The 11,802-nt window shown below is 34.2% G+C and overlaps 1 protein-coding gene across 1 annotated transcript; it reads left to right on the top strand.

Moving 5' to 3' along the window:
* The first annotated feature begins 2,623 nt into the window (after positions 1–2,623).
* Positions 2,624–7,601, top strand: LOC104113182 (dynamin-related protein 5A). Its single transcript, XM_009623293.4, has 8 exons — positions 2,624–3,053; positions 3,572–3,763; positions 3,844–4,050; positions 4,442–4,870; positions 5,055–5,282; positions 5,353–5,548; positions 5,933–6,614; positions 7,062–7,601. The coding sequence occupies exons 1-8, from the start codon at positions 2,709–2,711 to the stop codon at positions 7,246–7,248; spliced, it is 2,466 nt and encodes an 821-aa protein (XP_009621588.1). The 5' UTR covers positions 2,624–2,708; the 3' UTR covers positions 7,249–7,601.
* Positions 7,602–11,802: the final 4,201 nt, after the last annotated feature.

The raw sequence follows: 11,802 nt of genomic DNA, 5'->3' as shown, positions 1-11,802 counted from the left end.
TTTTTAAAAATATACAGGGAAAGAGCAAACTGGTAAATCAAGTAGTTAGAATACTGAAAATTTACCACTAATTGACTTATGGAACGAAAACCACTATCTTAAATCACTGAATTCTATGAGCTAGGGAACTTCTTAAATTCAAATAACCAAGTTTTTCATTCGACTTTACTAACTATGCAGTTACTTGGGGACTCTTGGCCATATGACCCTTTTTCAAACTTATATTGTAAATTGACCTTCAAGTTTTAATTATTGCAGAATTGACCTTCTTGCTTAATTAGTGCTTAAATAGAATTTGGTCTAATTATAAAGTGAAGGGGGGAAATTCATACTTTATCATCAATATTCAATTATTATATTTTGGCCCCAACATATATAAATGTAATATTGCCGGAAATTCAAAAAAGAAAAAACCCAAAAACCCTCATCTGATTCTTGCATTTCAGCAACGTCCCAATTCCCATTTCCCGCGATTGAATCCTTCATTAAAGCTTGTTTTCTTCCATTTCTCACACAGAGGTCGTCTCCCTTCTTCACCATTACTCTCAAAACCTCATTCTTTCCGATTTACCGATTATGGAAAAGAAGCACGAATTTTTGGATCTGTCAATTTGCAGACTTTCTTTGCAGAAAAACAGAAGGCCCAAAAGAAAAAAAATAAAACAGAATATCGGTTAAAATCTAGCACTCCAATATTGAAGCTAATATTGTTCTTCAGAAAAAAAATAATTGAAGCACAAGTAATAAAGAGAAGGCATGGAAAAATAATTAAAATCTACGAACTCACAATAAGTTTGTGTGTTTGAACGATGGCTTAATACTATATTGAGTATGTTCCCATATGTTGGGAATGACTATTGGGCCTCCCTTATTCTACTTGTGCTCTTGTTGCTCGATCTTGAACTTTAACTTTATTACTGTCTCATGATTATTTTGCTTCTCTATCCTTCCTTCTTCAAGCTATTTATTCAGTTAAGTGTTTCTCATGAACCAAACTATTAGAGTGCACTAGTAGAATCATTTTGCATGCCTATAATCCTTTATTTTATGAAAATAAAATTTGTTTGCGTCTAATACATTTTTTTTGAAGGAAAAGATAAGGCTTCAAAATTAATGGGAAAAAAAAAATCAGAAATAACTAAATTTACAACTGATAACTGAAAAATAGCCACAGTTTCAAAAGCAATCGAAATTTAGCCACTTTTTCATATAAAAATAAAATCTAAACAAAAATACCCTTAAAAATCCGAAAAAATTTCAGCATAATATGTTGAAAGTTTATACGCAGGAGCTCCATAATCCATCATATTATGATGGAACTTTTCGTGTGCTGGAGTTTCAACATAATATGCTGGAAGTTTATACGTAAGAGCTCCATAATCCAGTCTATTATGCTGGAACTTTTCATGTTTCAGCAAAATAGTGACTATATTTTAATGACTTTGCAAACACTGGTAATTTTTTAATTACCAGTCCGGAAAGTAGCTAACATGTGCTATTTTCACAAATTAATGTGTAATAAATAATAAGGGAATTTTTCGTATATATATGAGATTTTAAACTTATTTACCCGATTTGTCTAAGTTTTTATATTTACAGAAAGTAACTAAAGGTTTTTACAAAATGTATATAAATCTGGTCAAAATCTACAATTTATCTTCAATTTATCTACAAATTAAATATAAATTTTTTGTACTGAATCCAGTCAAAAACTACAAATTACATATAATTTATATACAACTTGTATACAGTTATGTAAGTTGTAGATATTTTATATACCGTTTCTACACTCAATATACAAAATATATATAATATATATATGTCTTCTTTTTCGAGTATCAATATAAAATTCCAACCAAAAAAACTTGAATCTTTACCAACTTCTCTCAAAATTGAGATATAAACTCCAAATGATATTCCCAAACATTTGCAACAACACCAAATCCAAATAAATAATAATTTTGCAAATTTTGATTTTCGAATTCAAAGCTTTCTAATGGTTATCAATGGAGTTTAAGCTCATGTATATATGACCAACTTCAGTTTAGTTTCAATTACACCGTCAATTATTTTCAGTTTAGTTCCAAACGCCATTCATGTTGACAATTTCTTGTTTATTCATCTAAAAAAAAGTTCTGATAACCCATTTATATTTGTGCTTTATGTATGTATCCGATGGATTTTAACTAGTTGAATCATTTTTATTCACCATTCTTCAAAGTTCCAAGCATGTTCATCTGCAAAAGCTGAATCGAGAGGAACGAAAAGGGAGTAATATACGAAGAAGAAAAATAGAGAAGAATGGAGCCTAAAATGGGTAAGATTGGAGTCTAATATATTGATTTGTATATGAATGGTAAATTGTATATGCTAATGTAATTAGATAATAACCTCTCTATGAGGAGTACATAAGTTTATAATGTAGTATGGATAGGTAAAAATCTCAAATAATAAAGAAGACGCAAAATTATCTTATTGGGCTTCCTCTGCTCACACACACACACAAGCAACAAATCGGCCTCAAACATCAGGCCGTTGATATTGACTGCGCCCTCACTTTGGTCTAAAATCAACAGTTAAGCCCCCACAATCTCAACGTCTATATCCCCCCCCCCCCCCCCGGTCAATTCAAATTCAAAATTGATGAAATTGAATCCCCTATTTGGGTCATAGGCTCCTAACTCCTCCATTGTTCCGCTCCATTAACAATGTCTACGACCAATACCTTCCTCAACACACCAACCAAAACCCCAAACAGTACTTCCATTTCCAAGAAACACCACAAGCAGCATGCTTCGGATTCGGGTTCTGAATTCAAGGACCGATTTGAGGCTTACAATCGGCTCCAAGCAGCGGCTGTGGCCTTCGGTGAGAAACTTCCGATTCCTGAAATAGTAGCCATTGGTGGACAGTCCGATGGAAAGAGCTCTCTCCTCGAAGCCCTATTGGGATTCCGGTTTAATGTCCGAGAAGTTGAGATGGGTACCCGACGCCCTCTCATCTTGCAAATGGTCCACGACCCCACCGCTCTAGAGCCCCGTTGCCGCTTTCAGGTCTGCTATACTCCTTTTGTCTTTTAATCTATGTCATTCTTGAACTTCGCTCTGCAAGAGTTTGACAAATGCATTTAAGTTATATATAATGACACTGTATATTATTTTTATACTATTGGTGAATTTAAACTTGTGATAGTAGGTCTGTTACCAATTTTACTTGATTACAGTTAATGCTCATCAAGAGATTCTTTGTAATTACCTAATAGGTTACCTGATTTTGTAAATATGTTTTACGCTGTACATAGAACTTAAACTGTTAGCAAATTATAGTCGGTCTCAAATAGGTAATGAGGAGGGGGTGCAGTAAGTTAACATAGTACCATGAATTATCAATAGAGTGAAATGGGATAGAGAATTCATATAGTTGACCTCAATTCACTATGCCTCAATCCCAACTAATCAAGATTGGCTTTAGAATTCCTGTATCTGTTCAAAATGAGTTAATTGTTGTGTGCTGACTTTAAAAATGGAGGAAATGCTGATATTTGGAACATGGCTTTTAAATTTTGATGCAGGAGGAGGATTCAGAAGAATATGGAAGCCCTATTGTGCTGGCCTCTGCAATTGTAGATACCATAAAGTTTCGGACTGAATCACTTTTGAAAAGGACAAGAGCTGCAGTCTCTTCAAAGCCGATTGTCATGAGAGCAGAATATGCCCATTGTCCTAATCTTACCATTATCGATACACCTGGCTTTGTTCTAAAAGTAAGTTATGTGTCATTGAATATACAACTAATCAAATAGTAGCACACATGTTGGAGTGACTCATTATATTCTTCTGGCAGGCGAAGAAGGGCGAACCGGAGAGAACGCCAGATGAGATTCTATCCATGGTGAAGTCACTAGCCAGTCCACCCCATCGAATTATTCTGTTCCTTCAGCAGAGCAGTGTAGAATGGTGCTCGTCTTTATGGCTGGACACTATTCGAGAGATTGATCCAACCTTTAGGAGGACAGTGATTGTTGTCTCCAAATTTGATAACCGGCTCAAGGTATCAACACCAAGTTTTCCTGGCATGCGCTTGAACATGTGAAATGTTGTTTTTAATATTGATGATAAGAAGTTTATGCATATGCTCTAGTGTATCAGTAGGTGTTACCTTTAACAGATAAATAACTAAATTATGTGATGAGTGCTGAGATTTCTAAAATGCAAATTCAAAATCATTGCTTTTTTTTTTTGGGGGTTAAAATAAAGGAAGCTGGGGTAAGTTATCTCCTTGATTATTAGACAAGTATGCCTGTATGGGGACTAATCATCAACGATGTTCCTTTGAAAACCATACTGATACATATTTGCCTTCTTTTTCCTCTTCAATGAGTTGTTTGGTATTACTTTTCCTCTCATGTACTGGCTATAATTGTGACATAATCCGTGTTCAGGAGTTCACTGACCGCTGGGAAGTAGATCGGTATTTGAGTGCAAGTGGTTATCTAGGGGAGAATACTCGTCCCTTTTTTGTGGCACTGCCTAAGGATCGAGGCACAATTTCCAATGATGAGTTTCGCCGTCAAATATCTCAAGTGGATGCAGAGATGTTACACTATTTGCGTGATAGTGTTAAAGGTGGGTTTGATGAAGACAAATACAGGTCCTATGTTGGGTTCGGTTGTCTCAGAGATTATTTGGAGGCGGAGCTCCAGAGAAGATACAAAGAAGCTGCACCGGCAACACTTGCTCTGCTTGAACAACGATGTGGCGAAGTCAGTGCTGAAATAGCTAGAACGGAGTGCAAGATAAAGGCAACATCTGATGTTGCACATCTTCGGAAATCTGCCATGTTGCACACTGCCGCTTTATGCAATCATGTGGTCAGTATTGTTTCTAAAATCTACGTAATATCTGCACTCCTCATTAGCTTTATTGTTTAAGGTGTTACTTCCAGAGTATCTGGAATGGGCAAGAACTTGGCACTATCTTTTTGCAGTGCTAAGTATAATGTATCTTTGAGGGACGAATATATTTCTGATTTGGTGTTTCTTGTGTTTGATAAAGGAGGCACTTATTGATGGTGCAGCAGATCCAGCACCCGAGCAATGGGGGAAAACAACAGAGGAAGAACGGTCAGAGAGTGGTATTGGGAGTTGGCCAAGTGTTACAGTTGATATTAAACCTCCAAATGCGACCCTTCGCCTTTATGGTGGTGCTGCCTTTGAGAGGGTGATGCATGAATTTCGATGCGCAACATATTCAATTAAATGCCCCCCTGTGTCAAGGGAGAAGGTATTTTCCTTAAAATAAAAACGCTTTCTTGTTAGAAATAGGGAATTTAATTTAATGGAGTTGGTGACAGGTGGCTAACATTTTGCTTGCTCATACTGGCCGTGGTGGGGGTAGAGGAATTACTGAGGCAGCTGCAGAGATTGCACGAGCTGCAGCTCGATCTTGGCTTGCTCCTCTTCTTGACACAGCTTGTGATCGTTTGGCTTTTGTTTTGGGCAATCTCTTCGAGATTTCTATTGAGAAAAATCACGGACATGACTCCAACCGTAAGAACTTAAGTCTTATTTTTGTTCCGAGTCTGAGCAACTTCCTGCTTCTTTAGACTAATTACCATCTTAGCTGATATTCTCTTTGACGAAATGAATAAGCTGACCTTCAGGAGAATCTAAGCCTCCTGTATTTAGTATTATTGCAAAATTAATCAAATTTTCTTTTCTTGTTTCAGTCATCCATTTCTTTAGATTGTGTGAAGCAGTAATCAATCTTAATTAACTAATAGTTTTGAAAAAAGTTATGCAGTTTATTGAAGCAGAAACTGTTGATGCAGTTATGCAGTTTAACTAATAGCATTATAATGTTAGAATAGGACATGCAATCCAATTCTACATTACATAATGGTTGATTATTTGAATGTTATTTTTATAATGCAGACGGACATAGATCAGCGGATATGGATGGATATGTCGGTTTTCACGCTGCTCTAAGGCAATCGTACAACCATTTCATAAAAGATCTATCCAAAGAGTGCAAGCAACTACTACGCCATCATCTTGATTCAGTTACAAGCCCATATTCTCATGTCTGCTATGAGAACAGCTTCATTGGGAGTTTTAGCTCTGGTGCAAGCTCAATGTACCAATTCAATCAAGCCTCAACTGGTCCATTATGTCTCGAGCTATCTGATGGGGGGACTGCATTGCGCAAAGAAGTTATGAAAGACCAAGAAAACATGCCCCCTGAAAAAAATGCTCAGGAAACAACACCTGGAAAAGTTACAGAAAATAGAGAAGCCCTACGAGAATGCCAAATGACTGTGCCCGAGACCCCATCTCCAGACCAACCTTCTGATGGAAATTATGGTATCAAAAGAGAACTTGTAAACTGTGTCGAGGTTGGAGCAAGAAAACGCCACCCGAGAATTGCAGGCAATGCTAGAAATTGTGGCCAAAATGGTGAGAGCCTTTTGTTTGGAAATGGGGACAACATATCAAGACCAGGCTCTACTTATGCAGAGATATGCTCCTCAGCTGCACAGCATTTTGCTCGAATACGTGAAGTTCTGGTAGAGCGCAGCGTGGCATCAACACTAAATTCTGGATTTTTAACTCCATGGTATGCTACTAAGTTTCTCTGGCCTCTATTAATTTATTGGAAGAATTCCTGTATTATGTGTACAAATATCAACTGTGTATATTCTTACTAACTGTGAGTTAGCATATAGTTCACTAGATAACTGCTCAACCTCAAGCCGATGTGTCTTGATCGAGATGGTCATATCTCAGATAAAAATTAGGAGGAGTTCCTAGAGAAGTCTTCCATAAAGAAAATAATACATAGGTCCAAAATGTAAAACACATGAGTGTTAACTTTTATATGTATGTGTCCTTGTGGACATGATCATCTTCAGCTTCACTTCTAGTGATTAGTATACATCTTGCTATTGGTTTATGACACCACGGTCTTCATACACATTTTTGTAGAACATTTCTTAGTATGTTTTATTAAAGGCGTGTCCAGTAATTACAAAACTGACTAATAGTATTTCCTATTTGTGGACAGTCGAGAACGGCTTCTTGTAGCACTTGGGCTGGATTTGTTTGCTGTAAATGATGAAAAATTCATGGACATGTTTGTTGCACCTGGAGCCATAGATACTCTAGAGAACGAACGGCAATCACTTCAAAAACGACAGAAAATTCTGCATTCTTGCTTGAATGAGTTCAAAAGCGTGGCTAGAGCACTTTGACAGACACAATTTTCACTTGTTTGTCATGGTTGGCTGACAGCTTATTTGGCTTCACATCTAGTGAATCCAACTCATGCGCGGCAAACGGCTCAGCAACAGTTTCATCAAGATAACTTGTCTGCATTTTATTCTCTTTTTAACCTCAGGTTCTTTCTGATTATCTTGCTCTAAGTTCTGTTAAGCTCATGTATTAGGTCCTTTAATGATTGAAGTAAACTGCGGATGTATTGGAAACTTTTCAACATTGTACTACTTCCTTATAATGATTGTTGGTATGTCAATGACACTGTTTGGATAGTAGTACAAAGTAATGACACTGTTTTGTCATTATAAGAAATGACACTGTTTTGTCATTATAATGATTGTTGGTATGTCAATACCCCAAACAAATAAAAGCATTCGTAAGTTCACGGCACTAGGTTGGATAGTACGACGAATAAAATAAGCATTGAAATCCTTCCTTGTGAACGTCATGATATAATCTGAAGTTTCTATGAAGTTTACTTTGAACAAATATATAATCTGGTTTTCCACCTCCCCACTATCACAGTAGCAGAACGCTAAAAAAGGGTAATAAATTATTAAGAAAAAAGAAAGTACAGTTTGAGAGTACGAAACTTCCTGAAATGACTCTGATAAAATAAATTCCTACTTAAAATACTGAAGGGCATTGCTTTCAGAATGTAAAGAAGACCAGAAAACATAAACAAGATTATGACAGCTAGATAGTAGCACAAATTTGTCTACTATTCATGAACCTTATAAGAAAAATATAAATATAGTTGTAGTTTTGAAGTGGTCCCCTTTATCCCATCCTTTGGTATATCTTTTAAACTAAGGACTCAGACTTTAGTAGGTAAATGTTTCATTCCGTTAAATATAAATACACCACATGTCTCCAAAAATATGATTATCATTAAATTATAGTTAGAGGCTATCCCATTATCATGCGTTCATACAAGATTCGAGGAAGGCTTCATTGATTTCACGACTCGAACTCATGACCTATAGATCACACGAAAACAACTTGATCATTGTTTCAAGGCTACCTTCTATTAATTTATAGTTAATTAATATATATTTTCACCTTAGTTTATTTAATCATGATAAATTTGTATGATTTGGTATAAAGGGAAATAACTTAATATCTACATCTACTAATAGATTACACAATGAAATATAGCCATTTGCTTGCTCCTTTTACGTGTCCAACTCATTCTCCCGTTGAGATTTAAAACCAAAGTTGAAATCAAAAATTTAAATCATATACCACAATATTTACTACGATTATTTTGTGACAATGAATCGAGCTCATTCTACTGTCGTTGGTGTGCATCTGTCGTTGTCTGTCGCTAGGGTGTACATGGGTCGGGTTAGTTCGGATTTTCTAATTATCAAATCAAATCAATTGTATCGGATTATTAAATCTAAATACAAAACCAAACCAATAAAAGTCAAATTTTTTAATCTCGATTTTTCTCGGGTTTTTCAGGTTTTCGTTTTTTTTTTTATAAGTCTTCATAGCACAAAACGTAAAATTTGTGCTCCAAATATTTTTTTAATCCTAGTAAGACAAAACTATATAAGGTATTTTTTAATAAAATAACATAAATATGAGATGAGTCATGACATTGTACTAAAATATTCAACAATAAAGATAATAAAATCGCATAAAATAAATATTATTAATAAGTCATAATGAAAACAAACATAATTTAAAATTATGATTAATAAGTACTACTATTATTTACATGACTAACCACTAAAAGAAAAAAAAGTTATTCATTTTATCTAAACCTTGGAAAAACTAAAAATAGATATCCAACACGATTTTCATTCATAGTATAATTGAATTGAATGTCTTTTATTAGCATTAGTATTGATTTGATTTTGGTTTAGGATTTATTTGATTTACTAACATTTATGGACTATAAAACTTATTGGAGCATCTAAAAATTATAAGCCCAAGCTTGAAATAATACGTTAATTAAAAGATAAAATTATGAAAAAACTTAAGAAATATTTATAAACTACACTACCATAAATATTTTTATGTATTAAATACATTTAATACATCGATACATATAATGTCGGGTTGGTTTGGTTTCGGTTTGACCTTTTTTAGTTAAAACCAAATTAAATATGATCGGGTTTTTTCCCCCACACCAAACCAAATCATAGGCGGGTTTTTTTTTCTCAGTTTGACTCAAATTATCGGTTTGTGCGATTTGTTGGTTTTATTTGTACACCCCTATCTGTCGTTGCTTAAAACTAAGATATTATTCAATTTTTTTCCTTTTCATTACAGCGATGCAAAGGTCAAAAGGGAAACTAACTCTGCCACCAAAATTTAGATAGATGATTTTTGTCTTTCATAATGGTATTGTATTGAGTAATTCTGCACAAAGACAGGATGAAAAAAAGAAGTATGGTCTTGAATTTATTGGAATGTGAACTTTAATTTCTCATGATTTTAATCCAATTTATTGACACTTAAGTCAAACTCTTGCGTGCAAGAAAGGGAAAACTAACAGATAGTTAGACATCAAAGTTAATGAGCCGCCCTATAATTCTGAGCTACAAATAAGATGGAAATATTCTTAGGAACCCTAATAAGGAACGACAAATTCGGCAAAGGACTTTCTCTAAGTCACTTCGCCAGCTAGTTTGAATTTGAATAGTCTAGCGTACTACGATTTCCCTGACTTTGAAGAAGGGAAGAAATTTCTTTCGTTGATTATTCAGATGAAAATATCCTAATGATTAACAGTAGTCAAAGCACACGTAATAGGTAATATAACATTTATATTATTTAATTATATATATGTACTTGTTTGATTTTGAAGTCTTAAACGGGAATCCAAAGCATTACTGCTTTTCTAATGGTTTTAATTATGTACCATCAACACCATCTTACACAATTTAAGTTCATAGTTTCAATCTCACAAAAATCCTCTTCTCTTATTTCTTCTTCCACTATTCACGGGCTAGGAAACTCACAAAATAATTTAAAAAGAAAATGCATTACTATTCTTTTTCCTAAATAACCATGTTATTAAGTTCACTTAAGATTAAGCCTTCAACAAACCAATTATAGACATTTGTGAAAATACTTTTGTTTGGTGTAGAGGAAAATATATCTTTATGATATAGCTCAAAAGAGAATCGTCTCATTTTCTTATAGAGTTTTCTTATTTCCTTAATTTTGATTTATTACTTTACCTACTGCTAGATAAAATAAAATAAAAATAAATTACGAAGACAAAACCAAGAACAACAATTTAATATTTCAGTAGGAGAAGCGATAAGTCTTTCATGTACCGTTTACACAATCTTTGTATGACGATTGAGGTATCATAAACCTCGGAGGATATGTTCTCATGTTTGTCTTTAATTTGTTTATCTTCTTTCGTTTACTACATAAGTGCGATGAAAAGTTCTAAAATCTTGTTAATCCGATCAACAAATTTCTTAAATTTTCACTACATATCTTGTGGAAAAATGACTTGCCCCTCTAAAATAATCTGAGCTGGTGCAGCAACGCGGTTGTGAAACCAACCAAGAAACTCACTTTTGTTTTTTAGTTTCTGCGTTTTCAGGATCCGACAGTCCTGTTGCCAAAACCAGACAAATAATATTGATTCCCATTAGATTTTCTGGAAGAGCAAAGATCTAAGCTTAGTTCCCACTTTAAAAATAATTACAACGTCGATCAAAGCTTTTTCAGCATTTAAATACTCCATTAATTAGATATCTCCATATTCCACTAATTGAAGTTCACTTACATTAGGTATAGTGTATTTTTTTCAATAATCATAGTATTCAGGTCAGCTTGTGTGCGTCTCGAGTCTCGACTAATGCTACTACGTTCATCAATACATATATCGGATAATACTGTTCACCAAAATAGGTATAGGTATTATTGTTCCTTCAACTAGAATAATTTAGTAGTCAGAAGGTTATAATTCGAACGATAGTATTACTAGTAGTTTGAATTTCAAGACATCCTACTAATAAGATGGCTGGGAACTTTTTTTTATTAAAAAAAAAAAAGAAGACATCCTTATTACTGATAAACAATTAGACATTTCCTACTCCTTGCCTGGAAAAAAATAAAAAGGAGATATGAAATATTTTCAAAAGTGTCCATCAAAAATCTCTAAGTGGATTTTCTATCTTTTCATCAGTTGACATATGATTCCATTTTTTCTCCCAACTATTTCTCATCCAATATTCTCAACAAATTAAACAAGTAATGACTCCACACCTTACTACACTTTTTGTCGTTTGCACTGCCTTTGCCCACGATTTAAATTATATTATCTGCATATAATTTATGGTGAAAGTAACTGCATATCTTGTCAAGTCGAAGCTGAATAGTTCATCGTATCATAGTTACAGTAATTTGAAGTTAATAGGAAATTTAATAAATAAATCTTCTCGGGCTTATTAGTTCTAGAAAACAACTAAGCAAGAATGGCTCAATAGTAAAGAAAAGTCAAATTAGATTAATATTATAATTAGTGTTTGGATTGTTGTACCATTTCCTAATTT

Source organism: Nicotiana tomentosiformis, chromosome 7 (assembly GCF_000390325.3).
Source record: "Nicotiana tomentosiformis chromosome 7, ASM39032v3, whole genome shotgun sequence".
Taxonomy (NCBI): domain Eukaryota; kingdom Viridiplantae; phylum Streptophyta; class Magnoliopsida; order Solanales; family Solanaceae; genus Nicotiana; species Nicotiana tomentosiformis.
The sequence above is the reverse complement of the archived record's forward strand: the minus strand, read 5'-3'. Positions and strand labels throughout refer to the sequence as shown.